The following is a 24,381-nucleotide window of genomic DNA, read 5'->3' on the forward strand; positions in this document are numbered from 1 at the left end:
GCTCCCCTTTCCCTTGCCTCTTTTTAGTAAGATGAGCAAGGCCAAACTTTTATTCAATTTTTTTAATTCCACCATTCTTAACTGTTCTTTACCATGTACTGGATCTTGTGCTGGGGGGCAGGTACAACCAAGTAGACCATGGACCGTGCCTTTGAGGAGTCTGTCATGGTGCTACGATAGAGGACATAGTGGGGGTGCAGGGTGGGTGCTGCTTTAACAAAGAGATCTTGACATGCCCTCTTCAGGGACGCCTTCCTTTTTTAAAGAGATCATCTCCTCTTTGTTAAGTGACCAGTTCTACATTTTACTTTGTTTCATTTTGGACTATGTCTTTCTTAAAACATGCTTCCCCCAAACTCACTCTCTCTTTCTCTCTCCCTCCGTCCCTGTAAGAAGAAACATGACTTCTTTTCCATATTTCTATTTTTTTCAGCTTCTTACACATTCTGTCTATGCTTGGAATACATTCATTTTGAAGTCACTTTCATACAGCAGGAATCCGCTGTGGCACATGAGTCATAGCAGTCCTGTACCATTTCGTTACTGTTGTTGGCCTTCTCAGTCTGGTCCCTACGCCTTTGCATTCTCTGACTCTGCTTCATTGCCTTCTGGGATTGGACCCACATTTTGCCAGATTCCACATACTCTTCCAAGAGTCTCACCTTTCTCTACTCCACTCACTATTGTTCCAACAAATAAAATTAGGTTCTTCATTGACGGTCCTCAATAACCTTGAGAGCCTGGGAAGAATGAGCATGCAGCAGGGCCATTTAATATCTACACTTCCTTTTCTTTCTTCCAATGTATGTTCTAAACTTTAAGGTAGTTGTCTCTCCCCCCTCAAACCTCCTTAGGTGCACTGGTTTCGAGGACAACAGATAGGTCTTATTATCTACAATTGTGTCCTGGGAAGTACTGTATGTCTTGTGACATTTGGTGATTCCTGTTGGAAATAAAAGAGATACATAAGTTATAAGGAAAGCTGAAATTAAACCACTTTCCCCAGGCATATGCCAGACAGCTTTCTTCAGAGATTAGAGACACAGGACATGCAATACCATGCAGAGATAAAGAAAAGATGAATATTTTTCCTGAAGTGTCTTCCCTTTACCCATCCCCAAATTGTATTATGCAACTAGAACCTTTGAGGTGCATTTGTTCTCTTCTCAGAGGCCCTGCTAACTCCTTGTGTACTGTCTTTCCTGCTGCAGGTCCTCAAGTCCTGTTGATCGCCGTCTTCACCCTCACAGGGACTGTGATCCTGCTGCTGATCATCGCCCTGCTTGTGCTAAGGTGAACTGCCCCACCCCACCCCACCCCATCCCCTCTTCCCACGTTTTCTTCTCCCAAAGAAGGAGTGGGAGTGGGAGAGGGAGAGGGCAAGGTCTGACATCTGTTCATCATGCCTGTCTTAAAGAGGTCACCTAGGATCATGACTATGATCCAAGACTATGTCAAGGGCAGAACATTAATGAGTAAATAGATCAGAAGAGTCAGAGACACCTGAATGCAAATCCGAGTTCTGTGATCTACCAGTTGAGAGGCCTTAACATGTTACTGGGCAACTTCAACAGTCACGTAGCTTCAGTTTCTTCCTCTGAGGTATTGTGAGGATTTGAAATGGGGCATATGCAGAGACTGTCATATGATGAGCACTATGGAAATGAAAATAGCTATTTTGAAGTTTTATTGGTATATTGTGAGAGATTTCAAAATCATTTACTACATGATATTTAGGCTGAAAGAGCCTTTAGTAAACATCTATTTTGCCAGATGTGCTGGTGCATGCCTATAATTCCAGCAGTCAGAAGGCTAAAGAAGGAGAATCCAGTTTAAGGCCAGCCTGAGACACATGGAGAGTTCTAAGACAGCCTGGGCTACAATAATGAGACCCTATCCTCCCTCCCCTCTCCCCCAAAAAAAGAAACCATGTATTCCAAATCTCCTATTTTAGTATGGAGAAAGAGAAACATAGTATCATACCATCAGGTAGAGTGTAGGGCTAGACTAGAACTCAGACCTTCTGATCATCAGTTCCACGATTTTTCTACCTGACTTGTATAGACCACATACCTAACTGGAGACAGTGTGTGCTGAGAAATACTTGTTAAATACATAAATCAGTGACTGAATACCACAACAGCTCCTAATCTGTGTATGTTTAAAAAAGAAACTCTATCCTAATTATATTATCGAGTTCACCTGCATGGCTTAACTAAGCCAGAAATCAGTTTTCTCAATACATCACACTCTTTGGCCACTATACTTCCTCAAAATGTGACTGCCCACCTGTCACATGAAGTGTTTTCTGGAAAGAAGTAGACAGCTCTCTTCACTCTGAAGGCAGAGCCCAGCTCCTGTCACTGTGTTGCTCAGAAATACAGAAGATGGTTTATATTTAGATGAGAGTGAGAAGAATGCTCTCTCTCCAGAAACCAAGTTCCAACAGGAATGAACCTAAGAGGGGCACATCGCAAAATAAAAGTAGCAGGTGTTTCCCATTGTCTCTAAGCATGGGAGACAGAAGTTGGGCTTCCTAGCTGCCAAGAAGACCTGGCAGATGGGCTACTCATGTAGTTTTCCACCTCAGTAGCCTGTGCAAGAAAAGCAGGGAATGATGCATACAATCTGCTAATTCAAAATGAAAGGCATTTGGCTCTGAGCCCCAAAAATCTCTTGGAGTATGGAGCCTGGCAGCTTCTCATGTCTTGATATCCATCCTACTTGCCTCCAGGTCTCAAGGCGATAGTGACTACTCAATAATAGGCTATTTTATATGTAGTTAGTAGAGGAACATCAGAGTCACATGGCGTCATCAAAGGAGAATAATCATTTCTGCTTAGGGAACATTAGCAGGGCATTATGAATGACCTTGAGAAAGTGAGTTGGAGTTTTAAGTGACCAGAAAGCAAAGATAAACTCAGGAACAGATAAATAAGTCAATGAAAAAGAAGACTGATTCCAAAATCAGATACAAGCAAGTATGGGAACTTGGAATATGACAGAGGTGACATTATGAACTAGTTAGGAAATGATGTCAGGACAGTTGACTTTTCACATGCAAAAACCTAAATAGTGCACAAAGATGCAGTCTCTTCCATAAGGAGGTTTTTGTTGGTTTGTTTTTTGCTTTTGGCAATATTAGAATTTGAACTCAGGGTCTCACACTTGCTAGGCACGCACCCTACCACTTGAGCCACTCCACCAGCCCTAAAGGAGTTTTAAATGGTGACAGCCTACATGTGAAAATCAAACCTCAAAATGTCTTTATGGTCCCAAGTTAAGAATGTATGTCTCAGTCAAGATAAAAAAGAAAAGCCATAGAAGAAAAAATATAAATATAGCCATAATAAAATCAAAACTTCCCACACAGAAAAGTTAAAAGAAGCAATGAACTAGAAAATATTTGCAATGCAAAAGAAGGAAGGATTTGTTTTTCAGAATATATAAAGAATTCATGTAGGATGATAAGAATAAAGAATAGATAAAAGTTACACAATAAGGAAACTGAGCAAAATGATAAATAAATAAGTCTATGTAATTCTGTGATTCTACATATCCTACAAAATAGCCAAGAAATATTTGAAAAGATCATCTCTCTAGAAATTAAGAAAATTCAAAGTGGAGCAATAATGAAATACCATTTTACACACCTAATGAACATAAGAAAATGTTTATCAGTACCAAATGTTTTCAAGAGTATAGGAAACAGGAATTCTCAAAAAAAGAATTCTCAATTGGCACCACCCCTTTGGGAAGCAATTTGGTATATCCATGAAGTTGAAAGTGCGTGCCTCCTCTGTCACCCAAGAATGTTTCATCTGTGCCATCTGAAGGAAATAATGACAAAACCCTAATATTTTATATGTTGGGTAAATGTTATTACTCTTTTCCTGTACTTTCCATTTATGGAAAAATATATATATATGTATTAGGGTTTGAATTCAGGGCTTCATGCTGACTTAACAGCTGCTCTACCATTTGAGCCATTCCTCCATTCCTTTTTGCTCTGATTATTTTGGAGATAGGGTCTCACTTTTTGCCTGGACCAGCCTAGGCTGCAATTCTCCCATTTACGCTTCCCACAGTCGCTGGTACAAGAGGTACGCACCACCACACTCAGCTTTTTCTGTTGGGACAAGGCCTTATGGACTTTTTGCCTGGGCTGGCCTGAAACTGTGATGCTCCCAATCTCAGCCTCCCAAGTAGCTAGGATTAAAGTTATGAGCGACTGGTGCCCAACAACAGATGTGTGAGAGGAACTGGCTAAATTAGGGATCTGGTGCTTTCGCTGGCATTTAAAAATGAACATTTTAGCCTTTCAAAAGTTGTCGGTTTTCATTTTTTCCCCTATCCTTTCCATGGCATCAGTTCAGATCCTTTATTATCATGAGGACTATCTTCGTGACCTGGGAAAGTGAAATTGAAAAAAAAAAAGAGCAGGAAAGTCCATCAGAAATCGTTAAGGTCACTGAAGGCCACCACTTACCAGTTTGGGGAACATGGAGTAACACCATTGGGTTACCCTCTCTCAACTCACGTCTACCTGAGAATACTAGGGTCCTAAATTTTCCCCAGTGTTCAAGAGCTGATGTGTGGGTACTAATAAACGCCACGTGACTGTCCTATTCCTTCCACAGAAAATATAAAAGGGATAATGAGCTTCGTCAGAAAAAATGGTCCCACATTCCTCCTGAAAACGTCTTTCCTCTGGAGACTAATGAAACCAACCACATCAGCCTGAAGGTAAGGCTCCCCTTACCAGTTGAAGTATGGTGCATTTTGCCAAGGATTTTAGAAGACTTTGGTGGTGTGGTAGGATTCTGCCAAGTAGCAATCCAAGACTGAGACTTTTTCTAGCTTTCAGTTTCCAAATGCCAACCTGTTAGTCCACTGAACACATCACAGGAGGCTGAAATGTGGTATGTCACTCTGTTTGCATCTGACCCAGAAGAGAAACGCACATGCTGGGAATTTGGCCTGGAAGGAATGTAGGAGTGGGTGGAGCATTTTAATTCCCCTAAACCTTGCATACTAATATCTACTCAGACTGACAACCCATCACTTACCCTGCTCATTGTTGAAGAAAGAAGCTTCTGCTGATGTTTGTTGATGTTCTCCCTTAGCTGGGAAATGCAGTCAGTAGCCAGGATTAACAACTCACCCCCACTACTGCACTCAATGCTGGAACTATACTGCTCATTTACTCCTCACAAGGAACCAGTGAGTTATGCTTTAGGATCATGGCTTTGCAGATGAGAACAAGGATTAAGAAAGGGCGCAGGGTCATGTGTAGATAGCAAGAAGACTACAAATAACAATAGCTAACACTTGCTGAGCACTTATTATGCACCAGGTACATAAGCGCATTTCATCTTCCCCTGAACCCCAGAAGGTAACAAGGCTAGAATTCCAGAAACATGGCAATGATTTGAGCCAAGAGTATCTAATTGTAAAGTCTAAGACTCTAACACCACATAATTGTTATGATTTTACACTGAAGCATTGTAAAAGGAGATGAGAGACACAGGACCTCCACATGAGGGAACTCATGGCTTCACTCAGAGTAGAGTAGGGTCAATAAGAGAGTGTGATTTGAGATGCCTCCTTGCACAAAATCAGAACAAATGGAATGTTAGCTATATGGGCCACATTTGCTTTTAGAACCCTTGACACTCCATCCCCTGACACTCCATCCCAAGTCCTGCATGCTTCTCTGTAATGGCTCAGATCCCCTCACAGCTGTACAAGGACTGGGTCTTTCTTTTCTCCAGAAATGCTCCATGTTCTAGAGTGCCCCTTCTGCTGCATTCTGAACCTCAACATAAAAATTCTATTCAACTGGTGGAGTGGGTCAAGTGGTACAGCGCCTGCCTAGCAAGCGTGAGGCCCTGAGTTCAAACCCTAGCACTGCCCCCCAAAAAAGTAATAAAAAAAATTCTATTCACAAAGACCAGTCTATATCAGACAAGTATCAGGATGAAATATGTCTTCAATAATTCTCAGTAAGGTGTAAATGACCATAAGACTATTGGATTTCCAAGGAGAGAATTTTTTGACATAAATTATTAACTTGAAGTATCTAGTGTTAAAAGAAAAGTTTTAGACAGATTAAACTTTACAGAGTTTATTTTAACAAAAGTTATTTATGAGGTAGGCAGCACTCAAAACCAAAACAGGCTCAGAGGGCACTCTGCACCAGGCAGTGACCTTTTTATAGCTTATGCAGAGGCAAAGTACAGAAAGAACTTCATTGGTTAGAGCTAAACCTGGCCTTATTTGGGAATGGTCTGATTTGTTGACTGCCTGTGAAACTGCCATTTGAATATAAGTTAAACTGTGGATTGTTACATAGGAACTCAAAAATGGAGTCAGCATCAGGCCAGTGGCCTCCTGCTTATTGAGTTTAACACTAGGAAAAGGAAGGAGACACAGACACCAGTACTCTGTCTCTGGATTGTCTGGATGGGCTCCCTCACATACCCCATTTGTATAAGTTCAGGTTTGGTACTCCTCAAATACTTTCTTCCCTCTTCAAAAATCCCACAGTTCGTATTTGATTCTTTGGATAAAGCCTAAGACATTGTTTTCTTAAAATCTAAATATTCCTGGAAGTATAACCCGTCTATCCCTTGTCAGTTCTGTTATGAGAGATTTATGTAGGACCAAAAGTCTCCCTGGCTTTAGGTGTTTAGGCAGAGGAAGGGCTGGCATTCTGGTTTCTTGTCTCAGAAAGCCAAAGAATGAACTTTGTGGACAGCAAAGGGGTGTGCATAGAGGTGGGAAAGTGTAGTAAGAGAAAGAGCAAAGTCCCCACTTGAGTGAGGAGGAGCTCCCCAGCAGGGGTGCCAGAGAAGGGAAGAGGTTAGAGGTTTTTATCCATTTTTTTCCAGGACCATTGCCTCATCTCTATGCTAATTAGGTATGTGAAAAGCAGTATTTTGGTTGGCTGTGCCTGCATCATTCTGATTGGTGGGTTGTAATCCTCACACCATCCTTATTTTGGTCTGTCCTGCTTTTCCTTATGTCCATCCTTTAAGGCCACAGGGAGGTGGCCAGGGTCCCTTTTAGCTCAGCTCTGTACAGAATTTATGAGTGTAGAATTTTTATTAGTACATATATCAGGTTAGTCACTAAGGTCAGAAAACTCAAAGGAGGGAAGTTAGAAATGAGTCCAAGCATGGGGATACTGTTGTTGCCCTGAGCTCAGGGAGACTGGGGAGCAGGTGGACTGGGAACTGGTTTGTACAGAGTGGTCATTGGGTGCTGCGAGTCAGGTAGAACAGGAGAAAAGCAAAGTCAAAAGGAATGGAAAACACCGTACAACCAGACAGGGAATGGTTCAAGTTCTGGAGACTCTCTGAAGACAGAAATAGGAAGCAAGCCTAAGGGATGAGATGATAAAAGATCAACTATACCAGGACCAAGGGTCCGGAAAGCCAGACCAGAGAATCAAGACAAAAAAGAGAAGTCAGGAAAAGCAAGGAACAGAGTAACACCTCAGAGAAAATGATAAAGATGATGATAACTCCTTTGAGAATAAGGAGAGAAGTCTGTTAGCTTGCAAGAAAAACTTCACAGATTGTTTCATTTGATCTCCAAGTCACCTATGAGCTATCGCAGCAGAGTGAAAGACCAAGGTTCCAATAGTTTAAATGACCTCATTAGGTCAGAAACAGCAAAAAGAACACTAACTAGACAAGCAGAAAAACAGCTGAGGCTCCGACACTCTTCCTATGTGACAAAGGTGTAATGCCATCTAAATCTTTGATGCCTCATTTGTAAATTGAGAAGAAGAAAAGATAACTATTGATATCAAGTGAGGGCGGCTGCTGACATGATAGATGCCAATAGTATGGTACCAGGTTTTGCAAAAAAGAAAAGACTCAGTAGTTTAGGGGCTGAGCTGCAAGGAAACCAAGAGCTCTGAGCTCAAATCTGCCTCCCCATCAGAGGTTAGCAGGGGAATTTGTGGCAATAGAGAGGGAGAAGCTGCTTGTTGGTTGTGGCAATAGAGAGCAAGAAGGTTCCTCTGTGCGGGAGTAAATGGACATCATGCCTCTTCTCACCTCTGTCTCCTGCTTCTTTTGGGATGGAGTGAGGTAATTATCATGCTCTATGTGTGGTAGTTGAGTCTGTGACATCAAAAGGTCATTGACTGAACAAACTAGCTGCTCATGTCCATTGCTGGAAAGCCAGTTCCAAACTGTCCTTGAGTAGATTCTAGAAGCTTTTTCTGAAAGACAAGGATTTTGATGTTTAATAAATTTATGTGCAAGTGTGTCCTGGCTTTAGCCGGACACATTTATTAATCTCCATGCTTAGAACTTGATATAATTTATTTCTCTCATATTTTAAGATGGCCTTGGAAGGTAGAATTTAACAAAGATAATTAAACCTATTAATTAACAACTATTTAACAAAGATAATAAAACCTATTCTCAGGTTTTTGTGAGAGTCAAATTGAAAAATGTATTAGCTTCTAACCTATTCTCTGTCTTTAGACCAGAAGTCATTAACTGGCAGGACAAAAGCACTACCTGGCCTACAGGGGTGTTTTTGTGAGTGTGTGTGTGTGTGTGTGTGTGTGTGTGTGTGTGTGTGTGTTGTTCAAAGTTTAACATCTTTTAAATCAATCGCCCACTTATAAATATCATGGACTAGAAAGCAAAAATCTGTATTATTAGCTTCGTTTGACAAATCAGCTGATCTGACTAAACCCAGACCTGATCGGACTGCTCCCCTTAGACACCTGGCCCAGTTTGTGTTGGTACATGGCCCTTTAGACATAAATTTGCAACTCAAATGCACAGCATCCTTCTCTGGCATCCTTCTGTAAGAGCATCTGACTATAGCTATAGGCAATGATTCTCAGAAGGAGGGAGCTAAAGGTGGAAGGAAGCAAAGAAAATCCCTGGATGAAGCAGGTGCAGAAGAGGGAGGGAGGAAAGAGGAAGGGAGGAAACCCCAGAGATGAGCATGAGAGTGGTAGATCTCTTGGAAGAAGAGATTGTTGGAAAGAGAAGGAGAGTAGTGGGCTGGAAAAGCAAGTTAATTACAAGTGTTTCTGGGAGCCTGCCCACATGCTGGGTGAGCACACAACAGATACAGCTCCCTTGGAGGAGTCTCTTGGCCTCTGCTGGCAGTGGTCAGGACAGATATGAAGGTGGGGAATAATTAGACTTTTCTTGTGCCAGATTGATGATGACAAGAGACGAGATCCAATCCAGAGACTACGACAATGCAAATATGACCAAAAGGTGACTATAGTCTTCTCTGCTTCTCTGAACTCTCAACTTGGGTATGTGCTATGTCTTCTGACCTGTCCTTACCCCAGTCTCTGACCTTGGCAGCACAATGGTAGGGGTGCCCAGGTTGCTTGAAGAGGCAGTTCCTGGAGCTTCACAGGGATGGGCAGGGCTCTGCCTCAAAGTTACAGAACTCACAGTCCACAGGCTGGAGGCACAGCTCAAGCAGTAGAGCACCTGCCTAGGAAGCACAAAGTCCTGAGTTCAAACCCCGGTTCCAATAAACAAACAATAACAAATCCAACTCACTATCCTGGGGAAACGGAAGGGCAAATGGAATATTTGGGAAGGGTGGACAATAGGAAGGAAAGGAAACATGAAAGAGACCCAGAGCACTCAGCACAACCCTTATATTATAGTTCATTCCTGAAAATCCCACATGGAGGTTTGCATATTTTTCCTTTTTTCCTCCCTCCCTTCCTCTCTCTCTCTCCCTCCCGCCTTCTCTCCCTCCCTCTTTTTCTCTCTCTTTACCTCCTTTATTCCTCCCTTCTTGTCTTCTATTTCCCCTAGTCATTCAACAAGAAGTATTCACACCCAAGCCTACTATATACCAAGTACTAGGCACCGTAGATGTAGACATTAATCAAATACTACTCTAAAAACTAACCATCTAATAGGACATGAAAACAAATTACTATACCATGCGTATAAGGAATTATACTACAACAATATCTCTTTAATCAATTGATCTTTACAGCGAGTGATTCTCAAAGATCTCAAGCACAGTGATGGAAATTTCACTGAGAAACAGAAGATAGAATTGAATAAGGTATGTGTCCTGGGCTTCAAACTCTTGAGAATTAGTTCCCATCCTTTTTCCCTAAACATGGAGGTACCTAGTGGTGTTCTTGCAGATACTGACAGAGAAGCCCCCAGACAAAGAAATGGACAGCTTTGCTTCTTGTTGAAAATTCTGCCAAGAAAATTCTACCAATGTTAGAGAGTAAAGTTTGATGGTGTAAAACATTTAAAAAATATGGTCCCAATATTGTGGAAAAGTAGCTAGAGTTTTTGTTCAAGTTCCTTTGCTGACAAAAGAAAGACATTAAGATAACAAGGTGTGTAGTAAGAAAGGCGTGTTGTGACTCTTTTTATTAAGAGCAATACTTCTTATGGAAGATCACAAATGAAACACGTTTTATTGTACATAAATCTTGACTATGGAACACTCCTCTCTGGCTCATATTCTAGTTGCTTCAGTCTGACTATTACAACCTGACCAAGTTCTATGGCACAGTCAAGCTGGACACCAGAATCTTTGGGGTGATTGAATACTGTGAGAGAGGATCGCTCCGGGTAAGAAACCATTGTCATTAACAGTTTCGTAAGTAGTCTACCATATGAAAAAAATATCCAGTAGACTGTTTAAAATATTTAGCAAGTGAAATGATATTAGAAAATTATGAGGAAAGTTGGTGGGTCCACATACTTCCCAAACTATATTCCTCAGATTTTTATTAGTCTTATATCTTTACAAACAAGCCACACAATATTCAAAAAAGGTGTGTAGATTTGAGGAAGGGGAGAATCAGAGAAAGTAAATGGAAAAGTGAAAGTGAGTGATTACTTCAAATGTATTTTCTTTTACTTGAGTATTCACCTTTGCATTAAAAGAGCAGTGGCATACTTACCTGGCAGGGGAGATACCATGATCACGAAGGTGGTTTTCCCAGGGCGAGGCTTATCCATTGCACTCCGGATGTGCTGACCCCTGCGATTTCCCCAAATGTGGGAAACTCGACTGCATAATTTGTGGTAGTGGGGGACTGCGTTCGCACTCTCCCCTAAAAAAAAAAGAGCAGTGGATGGTTGCTATGTCAACACCAAAAGGAACACCGGAAGACTGGTTCATAAGTCCTGGTTCTGCCCCTGTACTTTCTACCCCACTGTCTTACAAGAGGTTGCCAAATGGGGTCAAGTATTCTGGCTGAGCAGGTCCTAGAAGAAAGAGGAAGAACAATAGGACTGAGTCAAGGTCACGGGAAGAAGCAGCTTCAAGCTAGGCACATCAAGTCACAGTATAGCTTTGAAAGGCAAGCGTAGTCCACGCGCAGAGAGCAAAGGCAGGTGTCAAGCAGAAACACAACCTGAAAAAGGGCAAGAAACCTGGACAATGGCTGCAGAGAGCGCTGAAATATTTGCACCTCACCCGGAGAAGTGTCTGGGCATGTATTATGACAGCTTTCAGCCTTTCAGATATCTCTGGGTGACAGTGAAGGGGATACTGTAATAATTATGCTGGAATAACATGTACAGACTGTAACCAGCCCAAGCAAACCATATGTATGATCACTCTGCCTTTGGGTGACATTCGCAACCAATGCCTCCAATAACTTCACATCCTCATAACAAAGCCAGAACCCTAAGGCTATCACTGGCAGCTTCAAAGAGATCCAAATATTCATAATTCAATAAAATTTTTAAATCACCACTTGTTAAAACTAATATGGAAATTCTTAATTCTTCAATAAGCTTCAATTTTACAAAAGCAAGAGCACCAGCTCTCCAAATGTATTCTCAAAATTTAGAAGAATAACTATGACCTAAGGCAAAGAAACTTTTAAATATCAGTCATTATAAAGCAAAATAGACTCTTAACATGCACTTGTGAGTTTTAATAAAATATTAAAAACACGCAAGTCTCTCACTTCAAATTATGATTTAAAAAAATATTTCTAAAGACATGGCTCGAGTGAGAGACAGCCTGCATAGCAATCCCAGTACCACCAAAATTAAATAAATAAACAAGCAAATATACAAAATAGTGGGAATAAAAAAGCAGGTGGGCCAGGCACAGTGTCTCACACTTGTAATCCCAGTTATTCAGCAAGCAGAGATTAGGAGGATCTCCATTTGAGGCCAACCTGGGAAAAAAGTTAGCAAGATCCCATCTCCACAAATAAACCAAGTGTGGTGGCTCATACCTATCATCCCAGCTACATGGGAGGCATAGATAGGAGAATTATGGTTTGAAGCTGGTCCCAGGCAAAAAGACCCTATCTGAAAAATTACCTAAAGCAAAAAGAGATGGTGGTGTGGTTCAAGTGATAGAACACTTGCCTAGCAAGCATGAGGCCATGACTTCAAACCTTAGTACTGCCAAAAAAAAAAAAAAGAGAGAGAGAGAAAAAGCAGTGAGAAGAGGCTTCTAACTATGAAAGAATATTTCATCAGAATTAAATTATAATATCTTTAAAAAGGAAATTTTTCAAAAGCTATATAATCATGCAAACCTGACTTGGAAAGTAAAAATTTAAAACCCCAATTCTGAACCAGTTTCACCCACCCTTCAGACATCAGACATGGGGGGTCCTGCATCAACAACCAACTCTTCCATTCTCTGGACAGATCTGGGTGTTCAGGCAATTCTGACACTAGGAATCAGAATGCATAGGTTAAGGGTTCCATCCCACAAGATGTCCTCACCTCAGACACCAGTTGCAAGTTCCATGCCTCCTTTGTCCAACCAGCTATAAACCTGGAGCTCCCATGACTCCCTTCTTGAATCTGATAAGTTGCTAGAGTGACTCTCAGAACTCAGGGGAAACAGTTTATTTACTATAACTGGCTTATTTTAAAGGACACAGATGAAGAGATACACAGGGCAAGGTCCAAACAACTCTGTTCTTGGAAACCAGAACAATGAAGTTCCAATTTGTTCCCATGATTCCATGAAATCTCTATGTGGCTCATAATAGCATTCTCACACTTTCCTTGCAACAACTCATCTTCTTCCTCTTTTTCTCTTACTCAGGAAGTTTTAAATGACACAATTTCCTACCCTGATGGAACATTCATGGATTGGGAGTTTAAGATCTCTGTCTTGTATGATATTGCTAAGGTAAGAGACCTACAAACACAAAAGACATTCATGAAAATTAAACATAAAAAAACAGATCTAGCAGTTACTCAACTTCCCTGTGCACTGGTTTCTTCATCTGCAAAATGAGAGTAAGAGGAGCTATGTCTTATGTGAGGTTTTTTTAAAATGGAATAATGCATGTGCTTCCTACAAGGCCTGGTAAAAGCCAATGTTCAATACGTATTGGTTATATTAGTTTTTGTCATTATATCTTTGTATTCTGGGTGTAACACACACATTTTCATACATTTGTGAGAAATCAAAATCATATAAAACTGTAGAGAAGGCAACTTAATCCTCAATTAACTTAATCTTCAATTTTATATTAATTGCAGGCAGGCATTTTTCATGAGGCTGTAGAAATTTGAACATGATTACACACAGACATGGTAGACACCAGTAATCAGGGCCTCATTCAAGAATCAAGAAAAGTCTGTCCTAAATCATATGAAAGTCACATAGAATCAGAATCAGAACAAAACGTTATTATAACTGTTTGCCATCCACATTTCAGTCCTGTGATTCTGGCTGAAAACCACTTTCTGCTGTGACACCTCTGGCCACCAGAGAGCAGCATATGAGCCAAAAAATAGACTTCCACTTTCAAAACAGAAGGAATGAACTAGATTCAACTTTAGAATGTAATGCAGCCCAGCCTCTACCTTCTGAAAGGCAAGGGCTTTCAGAAATATTATTCATATTTTAAAATTAGCCAAGGACCAGAGACACAAACAGGGTCACAGACCAAATATGTGTTGAGTGGAAATACTTTAAAAATATCCACCTTGTACCTCAACTACTTAATCAGAATCTTTAGACATTTTCCTTTTTACTCTGTTACCTAAATATATGTCACAATGCACAGACAAATATTAGGACTTATAATATTTTTAAAGAAAAATTAATAGCACTAAATTTAAAAACTGATCACATGGCTGTCTGTATACTGAAATAGTTTCAAAATGTCACTTATTTCTTTAAAATAATCAAGCAGCCAAAGGATGTCATGTCTTTGTTTTCTTATCATCTGGAAAAAAATCAGGGGATGTCCTATTTGCACTCGAGTAAGATTGAAGTCCATGGTCGCCTGAAGTCCACTAACTGCGTGGTAGACAGCAGAATGGTCGTGAAGATCACTGATTTTGGCTGCAATTCCATTTTACCTCCCAAAAAAGGTCAGTAATGAATGGAATTTTTACTAGCATCCTACATTCATTTTCTCTTTACATTTTCTGCCAAGCCACGTAGAATGCCCAGGAAATGGTGAAACTGATCAGAAAATAAATACTTGGAGCCACAGGAGGCAACATTCTGGCTCAGTCTGCAGCACCTCACGTTTTTCTGTCAACAAGCGCTTCTTGAGTTAAACAAATGTCCTCTGTGCATGTTATCCTCAAGTTCAGCTGTGTGTCCCCTGATATCAACGAGAAATTGTGAAGAACTCATGGCTTGTGGAAGATTAGCACAGGGAGAAACCCTAGAAATGATCTGGTTTAACTCTCTTCCTTTGTTGAAGAGAATTGAGACAGAGTGGATGAGAGTTTTGCCAAGAAGACAGGGAACAAAGAAGAAGACCCATGTCTTATCCTAGACCTCATTTATTTATCTGTGGTTATAAGGTATGATTTAAAACAACTCTTATCAGTGTAGTCTTACTTATTTTCAGGATTGTGGTGAGGATCAGAAAAAGTAATATGAAGACATGTGACTTGTAAAGTATGAGGGGTTTTTCACGTTGGATATTTATCCTGTCTTTACTGTAAGTCACAATGAGACACCTTTAGAAATGTAGGACTCATGTTGCCTCAAAATATTACCTCGACACCAAATCTGAACTCTATTTTGATCCTCCTGCTGCTGCCTCCTGAGTACTGGGATTGCAGGCACGTGTCATCATGCCTGGCCCTACACTGCTTTTTGGCATGGTACTGGGGTTTAAACTCAGGACCTTACATTGCTATGCCAGTGCTCTACCATTGGAGCCAAACCTCCAGTTCTATATTGCCTTTTTAAATTCCTATCTTATGAGTATTTGTGATTCACATATAATTGATCCTAAAGATTTGAGGTCAGACTTTCTGTTGCTGTCACAAGCACCTGATAAGAACAATGTAAAAGGAGGAAAGATTTATTTGGACTCACTGTTTCAGAGGTTTCAGTTCTTGGTTCATTTGTTTGGGCCTAAGGCAAAGCTGAGCATCATGGCTGTGGGAGCCTGTGAAGGAGACTGTTCACGTCATGGAAGCCAGGAAACAGAGGAGAGAAGAAGGGGTCAGGGCAAGATCTAGCCCCCAATGACACGCCCTCAGTAGTCCTTTGGTTTTTCCTTAATAAAAACAGAATTACAATTCTGCTTGTACTTCTATGTCACGCCAAGTATATCAGGATATTAGACTCAACACAGTAAGTTCTTCTAAAAGAACTACTGTGTGCCAAGCATGGCTTATGAGGTAGTGAAACAAATATCCTTCCACATGACCCACTATGAACAAATTAGATGACCTTCGGGTCAAATCCCATCCTTCTGAACATTGCTCATTTGTACCTGCCTATCTGTGTTGCCAGTCACTTGAGGGTACGGCTTAAGTAGATTTATTTGCCTTTCAACAATCTCAAACCTTTAGGATCAATGATACACGAATCACAACTATTCATAAAACAGGAATTTAAGAATGCAATATAGAACTGGAGGCATGGCTCAAGTGGTAGAGCACTTGCCTAGCAAGTGCAAAGCCCTGAGTTCAAACCCCAGTACTGTCCAAAAAGACAATGTAGGGCCTGGTGTGGTGACATGTGCCTGCAATCCCAGTACTCAGGAGGCAGAGGAATCAAGCGTTCAAGGCCAGCCTGGGCTACATAGTAAGATCCTGTCTCAAGAAGAAATAAAAAAGCAATGTATATTTGGAAAACCAATTGGGGAAAGTATATGTCATCATAAACATATCAGCAGATATATTTGTGATGAGCACTGAACGTGTCATGTGAATCTATACATTGTCCATTGAAACTGCTAAAGAGAGAAATCTCAAAAGGTTTTCAAGGAGTTAGGTGATACTGAAACTTTCCAAGGGATGGTGAAGGAAAATTATTTGTATGTCCCTATCATTGCTAAATAAGATATGTAATGGGGGTCCAAAACACAAGTGCCCACAGAAACGAAACACAGGGCATACAGGCTTTTCACTTGTGTAGAATGAACTAGATGTAAGGCATGAGACTGTCAGGAATAGAGTAAAATGTGAGGAAATTACAAGCATCATATTTTTAAAGAATACTGTGGGACCTTCAGAGCTCTGGCTCTAGCTGACTTGGAGGCTGCCAGTACACTGCCACAGGAAAATGTCAATGACAGTGTTTGTTTAAATGTGTTATTTTTATCTTATCCTAGTAACAGTGCTAGTTAGCCTTTCTGTTGCTGTCACAAGCACCTGACATGAACAATGTAATAGGAGGAAAGATTTTCTTGGGCTCACCATTTCAGAGGTTTCAGCCCATGGTTCATTAGTTTGTGCCTGAGGCAAAGCCTGAGGCATCATGGCTGTGGGAACCTACGGAGAAGGAGGCTGTTCACCTCATGAAGACCTGGAAGCACAATAGGAGACAGGAAAGGGTCAGGGCAAGATCTAGCCCCAAAGACACACCCCCAGTGACCTACTTCCTCCTAAAGTTAAGTCCCACCTCCTAAAGTTTCCAGAACTTCCCACAACAGCACCATCAACTAGGCCTCAATACATAAGCCTTTTGGAAGGACATTTCATTTCCAAATCATAACAGTCACTATATATTTAAAACAAGAAATAATAAATTATAATAATTTAAATAATAGAATATAGATTGAAGATACATGTTTTTTGGCAGCACTGGGGTTTGAACTCAGGGCCTCACACTTGCTAGGCAGACACTCTTACTGCTTGAGCCATTTCTAAAAGCTTTCAGAGATTCATTCCATTTGCTCCATTAGCTGTTAAATACCGCAGCCTCAGGCTAGGTGTAGCTCACTGGTAGAGCACTTGCCTAGCATGCACAAGACCCTGAGTTCAATCCTCAGAACTGCAAAAATATTAAAAAATAAATTTGTCAGCCTCTCATAGTGTACTGCATTCATTCAACATATATTTACTGAGTACTTCCTGTCTGCCAGCCCCTCTTCTAAGTAAACCTTAAAAGTTTTCAGTATCATTAGCCTAGCAGTTGTAGAGAACATATTCCCATATAGCCTCACCCCAATTCTGGAATTTCATGGTTGGCTTAAAAAGTAAGTGTGTGTTGCACCTCCTTTCACTTGTGTTAGCAAGAACATCTCAAAAGTTTGGAACCTTATCAATTCAAAGACCCCTGTATTCAGGGTGGATTGTGTAGGGAGTTACAGAACAAAAGCAAGGGGCTGGGGATGCAGCTCAATGGTACAGGGCTTGCCTAGCATGCCCATGACCCTGGATTCCATCCTCAGCACTGCCTTAGGAAGGGAGGGAGGAGAGGGAGAGAGGGAGAAAGGGGGAGGAAGGAATGAAGGGAGGAAGAAAGGTAGGGAGAGAGGGAAGGAGGGAGGGAAAGGAAAAGCAGGTTGGAGATGCACAAGCCACTCCTCCCTCAACTTTCGCCATCTCAATATCTACACACACAGACTTGTGGACAGCCCCAGAGCACCTCCGCCAAGCCAATGTCTCTCAGAAAGGAGATGTGTACAGCTATGGGATCATCGCCCAGGAGATCATCCTGCGGAGAGAAACCTTCTACACTTTGAGCTGCCGGGACCACAATGGTAAGTCGGAACCTCCTCATCAGCTTCCACTGGTGAGAGGAGCCAGACCACCCCTCACCTACGAATGTAGTAACTTCTCATCTGGGCTGCAAATTGTCCATGGATTGGAAGGATCCAATGTGAGAGGGCTCTGAAAAGCATAGACAATGAACACTGCCAGATGTCATGGTCAGTATTATTGCTAAAGAACTTTTCCCTTACAATTTCTCCCTTTCCTTCTGATTCATTACAATAAGAATATGTCTGCTTAACAACTGACCTAGGCACTCCAGTCAGACAACACACATATTTTAGTTCTTACTAAGAGAGGAGTTTTGTTTATTTGGCTGGTTGGTTGGTTGGTTTTTTGTCACGTCCTCTCAAGAGGAACATGCTTCATCCATCCATCTGATCCTCACTGCTTGAGAATTTATTATGTGTCAACTCTTGGATGACTAAGGCATCTATGGAGCAGGAGCAGAGTGGTGGACAGAGGAAGACTAAGGCAGGTGAGATGAGTTTTAGAGCATCAGCAGCACCCATAAGGTTATCGCCACGTTATAAGTGGGATAAGACTCCACCTTTGTGTCATTCACCATCTATCTATAGAGAACCAACAGGTTCTATGACACTCCCACAAGTGCCATGGGGGAGGGGGGCGGAAACCAATTCAGAGTCTGCTGAAAAAGTCTTTATGCGTTTCTTATTATTTACTTATTCTCATCCAATCAGAGAAGATTTTCAGAGTAGAAAATGCTTATGGAATAAAACCCTTCCGCCCAGACCTATTCCTGGAAACAGCGGAGGAAAAGGAGCTGGAAGTAAGTACATACTCCCTGCATTCATTTATGTTCCTGTGTTACAATTGACCACAAACCTAGTGGGTGAAAACAATCAAAATTTGTTCAGTTATAATTCTGGAGGCTCGAAGTCTGAAATCAAGTTGTTGGCAAGGCTGTGCTACTTTAAGGACAGAATCCATTCTTTGTGTACTTTAGAAGCTTCTGGTGGCTGTTGACAGTCATTGGCTTGTGGTGCACACTCTGCCTCTTGCTCACATTCTCTTCTCTTCTATCTGTTCTACACCTACATTCTAACTATTAGGACACATGACTGCTTCTGGACCCACCCAGGTGAGATGGGGCATAATTGCCACATCTCAAGACTTTTAATTGTATCTGTAAGAACCTTTTTTTTTTCTTCCAAATACAACAGTCCCCTTATCTGTAGTTTTGCTTTTTGTGGTTTCAGTTACCCAAGTTATTGAGGTCCAAAACTACTAAATGGAAAATTCCAGAATAAACAATTCATGACTTTTAAATTGTGCACCATTCTGAGTAGCATGATGAAACTTCATGCTCTGTTGGAGATATAAATCACCCCTTTGTGTAACATATCCACACTGCACATGCTACCCTCCCATTAGTCACTCAGTAGGCACCTAGAGCATCAGATTTACTGTTGAGGTATTGAATGCTTATAGTCAAGCAATTATTTACTTAATAATGGTTTCCGAGTGCATATGTAGTAATGCTGGCAATTTTTTTTCAATATATCATTACAATTGTTTTATTTTGTCATTAGCTATTTTTGTTGATCTCTTACTATGCCTAATTTAGATTAAATTTAAGCATAGGTATGTAAGTACAGGGTTCTCCTCATAGGTTAAGTTCTCCATAAGGAGTCTTGGGATTATCCATCTCAGAACAATACCTTTTGTTCTTTGTGGATAAAAGTAGAAACATTTTCCTTCCATTTGTAAGAGGCTATAGAGGTTAGGACACAGATATACCTTTGGGACCTATTATCAGCCTATGTTTGCTCCCCATTCCCTTCCCCTTCTCTTCCAACTCAGGAAAGGGCTGGCTTTTAAAAGACACATCACAGTCTCAATTTTGATGAGCTAACAGAACAAGAGATTGCCAGGCATGGTTGGTCACGTCTATAATCTGAACTACTTGGGAAGCCATATGTAGGGTGATCACAGGCCAGCCCTAACTAAAAACAAAACAAACAAAAAAGAGACCCCATCTGAAAAATAACTAAAGAAAAGAAGGCTGGGGGCATGGCTCAAGTGGTAGAGCACCTCCCTAGTAACATAAGGCCCTAAATTCAAACTCCAGTACCCCCTCCAAAAAAAAAGAAAACAAAAAAAATAAGATGTCCATGTGATGTATGTGATGTACTTAATTAGATGTACAACCTACTAATTTAAAAATAAATACAACATCTAGAAAATATAGAGGAATGTGCTTTTGCTACTTCTCCCCTTCCTCTGAAGGAAAAGGAAATTTTCTTTCTGTATTTGCTTAACTTTTTAACAGTCTTTCAAAAAGGCCTTAAAGGGCTGAGAAAAGAAAATTTACTTAAAATTTTTATCTGAGTTTTAGAAATCCAAGAAGATAAGGAGTACTTTAAAATCTGTGGTGTTTATTTAAAAAAAATACAAACAATACCTTTTGTTCTTTGTGGATAAAAGTAGAAACATTTTCCTTCCATTTGTAAGATAAGTTTTTAGGACCAGAGGACCAGACCCTGCCTGGTATGAGTGGGCCACTCTTAGCTCTCTTCTGCTGTCTCTTTTTCAACAGCAAAGATACATCACAGCCCAGGACTCTAAGATACAACTGTTCCTATCACTACTCCCTTCCTTCAAACTTGTATGTCTTGAGCCCCATGTGAGCTCCTGTCCTACCGACCTAACTGGGGATGACTGGAGATGCAGAAAAGACAAAAGATAGGCACAAAGCCGGTGTCAGGTGTGCTGGGTGCTCAGATGGAGACGCACAACAGCATAACTTTTCACTTCTCTTTTTTTACTTTGCTTCTTTTCTCTATTCCTTAAAACCTTACTTTTCTCTATTCTTTAAAGCCTTACTTCTTTTCTATTCTTTAAAGTCTCAGTCCTCCAACTTGCACTGTCCCATGTTTCTTCCAATCTCTAGCATAACTCCTAAAGTTTAGGTCCTTAGACTCACAGACACACAGCAGCAGCCACCTGCAGTGTCAGCAGTAGCAGCCAGCCAAACCAAAACCAAATCCTCCTTCAGCAAGTCTTTTATATACAGGGGCAAACAAGGAGGTGGAGCAATAGTTCTCAGGGAGGGGAGTGACAGTGTAACAAGAGAAACCTTTGATGGCTACTCTCTGAATGTAGCTGTGCTGCTACATTTTGCTATGTCAAACTCTTATATTCTTCTCATACTCCACTCCCCACCATCTGGATCGTGGGATTCTCCCCACAATCAGCATATCTAGAGTCTAGTCTGAGCACAGTCATCCCTCAGTATCCAAAGGGAATTGGGTCCAGGATCTGCAGATACCAGGATCTTTGTATATATTAGTCCCTTACATAAGATGGTGTAGCATTTGCATAAAACCTATGCACCTCCTGTATGCTTGAAACCATGTCTAAAACACTTGTAATACCCACCACAATGTAAACTTTATGTGAATAATTGTCATACTGTATTGTTTAGGGAATGACAAGAAATAGTTTGTACATGTTCAATATGGACCCAAATGTTTTTCTGAATATTTTCAGTCTGCAGTAGGTTGAATCCATGGGTGTGGAAGCAGAACCTATGGATATGGTTAGAGAGCTGCATATATATTGAGATGATTAAAACCTTTCCCCCCAAAGCATTACCATCCTCAATTCATTTGTGTAGTTCCATGTTTCTGGAGTTGGAAATGAAAAAAGGTTTCATGTCTAGTATCTGGTTCCAACAGAATAAAGACCTAAAACTGGATCCCTCATTTCAGTCTTTGGAGCCAAATCTGCACGTTCAGCCACTTGGTTGGGTGTTTCTGTCCATTCTGCAAGGTAGCCAGCAGACCACTTATGAAGGCAAAACATCACCTTGTGGTGGAGCTGGGTAGACAGGGGCTCTGTCATGGCTCTAGTCTCTTCCCAGGGAATTGATCAGGCAAAGTACAGGGACAGAAATTGCATGTGGTACCATTTATTTATAAGCCTGTTCTTATCCAGACTGAAGAACAGACTTTACTCAGAATAAATGGCTTTTACCTCCCTTTTTGATCAAAATTTTTACAGCAAGAGCTGTAAATACATGGTGTCAGATGAAGTGAGGGTCCCATAGCCTCCTGCCTGTTTACTCTTCCTACACACCTCCCTTTTCTCTATGTTTCTTCTCCAAGGCACCTGTGCTTTACAATCATGAGGAGAACTTAAAAATATATATACTGATACTCTTTGCCCAAATTTTGGGATACACTTATATTAATGAATTATTCATTGTTTATCTGAAATTCTAACTTAACTGGCTGTCCTTTGTTGTTATTTGCTAACTCTGGGAGCCCTAGTAAGGTCACTTCACAAACCAGTGAAATCAGAATCCCTTGGGATAGCTCCTGGGACTAAGAAATTTCAAACCTGCTCCCCAGGCAATTCTACTGCTAGCTGCAGCTGAGAACCACTGAAGGTAGAGCTGTTTTTCTCATGTAGAGTCCCTCATCTAATCCTCACCAAGTCCTGTAATTTTTTGCCCTCCCTCAAGGTAAACTCTGCACACTCCTGTAAAGCATTTAGTCTCTTCCATCAATCAGCTTGTCTAAATTTTATCTAATTTTTCATTAACTTCACCCAAGGGAAAGGCTATCTAAGGTAGTGGAAGTGTTGATGCCCAAGACAGAAAACATAGAGCTGGAGACTCCTTCTCATTGTCAGAGTTGGAGATATTTTTAAATATTCCCTGACTTAATTACTCCCATCCAGGAAGAGAAGAGAACACATATCCATATCAATTTAGTTACCATCCCCTGAATGAATCCTTCCCTTTTTTCTTTCAGGTCTACCTACTGGTAAAAAACTGTTGGGAGGAAGATCCAGAGAAGAGACCAGATTTCAAGAAAATTGAGAACACTCTGGCCAAGATATTTGGGTATGGCAGAAATTTTTACTTTTCTTCACCAATTTTGGATTTTCCAGTAGTTGACATGCAGTAGCACCAACAAATAAAAATGCCTCTTCCAGTGAAAAATCTCGGACTGTGACCAACACCTGTCTCATAAAATTAAAATGATGGAGACTAACATTCCATTTTCTCAGGGACATAATCACTTGAAAAGTTAAATACTCAAGGTTCAAACTTGTCTGGTTAAAAAATAAGTTCTGACCAATCACAAATTTTTCTGTTCAAAATATGGTTTCCAGACCCTTCTGCAGGTAATTAGGATTTAGAAGTCTATCATGTGTCCTGATTATCAATAAAGCCTCTAGATATCTCTTAAGATTAGCACATTCTTAAGATCGTAAAAGTTACCAGCTTTAGTGTTACATACTGAAGATTTGTGTCATGAATCAGGTAATTCAAAGTCAAAGCAAAAGTAGCACACAAATTATCCAGTAAGATTGAATTCTACATGTCTCATGTTTTCAGCTAACACATTGCAGATGGGGAAAAGAACAGTGAATTAAGAGTTGGGAGCTCCAGTTTCCACACTAGAATCTGATAATAGCCTGCAGTGGGACATGGGACCAAACACTTCCCATCACTGGGTGTTGATGTTCTCATTAGTAAAATTGGACCGAACAAGATGATTTCTACATTCCTTCCAGTCCTAACGTTCTGTAGTTCTCATTGGGTCAAAAAAATCAGATACTTAATGAGGCTAAAAGCCCAGGGCTGGCTATGATAAAGTTAATGAGAGTGTGGTCATTGACTCGGAGAACTGAGCTGTCAGGTGTGCGAATGGGGCAGGAAGTAATAAAGGATTTAATTCTTGCCTCTTCTTCACAAACTTGTTACTAAGATCAGATGAGACTATACAATGACAGATGAAATTCATGAAGACAAACAGGGCCCCTGAACTTAGCCTTGGATGGGTTGGTGGCTCTCAAACCTGGCTACATGTTGGAGTGAACTGATGAGCTTCCAAAGTGCTGAACTCTGAGTTCTACCCCAGGGAGCCTGATATAAGGGTACAGGCAGGCATCAGTGGGGCTAATAGCTCCCCAGGTAATTAAGATGTGCAGCTGAGACTTTTTTAATTGAATCCAATGATACTAGAGTGAAACAATCCATCTTCATCCCTCCCACCTGCTCCTCACTTATTCTACCCAGCACTAGGTGGGGTCCAGAAAGAATCCTCTGACAGCTTATTAAAACTTGCAGTTTCTTTTTTTTTTAATTTTTATTGTTTTATTATTCATATGTGCATACAATGCTTGGGTCATTTCTCCCCCCTGCCCCCACCCCCTCCCTTACCACCCACTCTGCCCCCTCCCTCTCCCCCATACCCCCTCGATACCCAGCAGAAACTATTTTGCCCTTATCTCTAATTTTGTTGTAGAGAGAGTATAAGCAATAATAGGAAGGAACAAGGGTTTGTGCTGGTTGAGATAAGGATAGCTATACAGGGAGTTGACTCACATTAATTTCCTGTGAGTGTGTGTTACCTTCTAGGTTAATTCTTTTTGATCTAACCTTTTCTCTAGTTCCTGG

General features: G+C 40.9%; 1 protein-coding gene and 1 non-coding gene across 2 annotated transcripts in view; both read left to right on the forward strand.

The window, feature by feature from the left end:
• Gucy2c (guanylate cyclase 2C) overlaps window positions 1-24,381 on the forward strand; it is a 66,184-nt gene that overhangs the window by 24,772 nt on the left and 17,031 nt on the right. Inside the window, exons 11-20 of the mRNA XM_020180227.2 lie at window positions 1,212-1,293; window positions 4,641-4,746; window positions 9,198-9,260; window positions 10,009-10,080; window positions 10,503-10,607; window positions 13,066-13,152; window positions 14,216-14,348; window positions 17,798-17,935; window positions 18,647-18,735; window positions 22,727-22,818. Of these exons, the coding sequence (XP_020035816.1) occupies window positions 1,212-1,293; window positions 4,641-4,746; window positions 9,198-9,260; window positions 10,009-10,080; window positions 10,503-10,607; window positions 13,066-13,152; window positions 14,216-14,348; window positions 17,798-17,935; window positions 18,647-18,735; window positions 22,727-22,818 (967 nt within the window). The remainder of the gene's footprint in view (window positions 1-1,211; window positions 1,294-4,640; window positions 4,747-9,197; window positions 9,261-10,008; window positions 10,081-10,502; window positions 10,608-13,065; window positions 13,153-14,215; window positions 14,349-17,797; window positions 17,936-18,646; window positions 18,736-22,726; window positions 22,819-24,381) is intronic.
• Window positions 10,935-11,098, forward strand: LOC141424316 (U1 spliceosomal RNA). The gene has a single exon (XR_012449266.1). It is a non-coding gene; the product is annotated as a U1 spliceosomal RNA (small nuclear RNA).

The sequence above is a fragment of the Castor canadensis genome, chromosome 6, assembly GCF_047511655.1.
Source record: "Castor canadensis chromosome 6, mCasCan1.hap1v2, whole genome shotgun sequence".
Classification (NCBI taxonomy): Eukaryota; Metazoa; Chordata; class Mammalia; order Rodentia; family Castoridae; genus Castor; species Castor canadensis.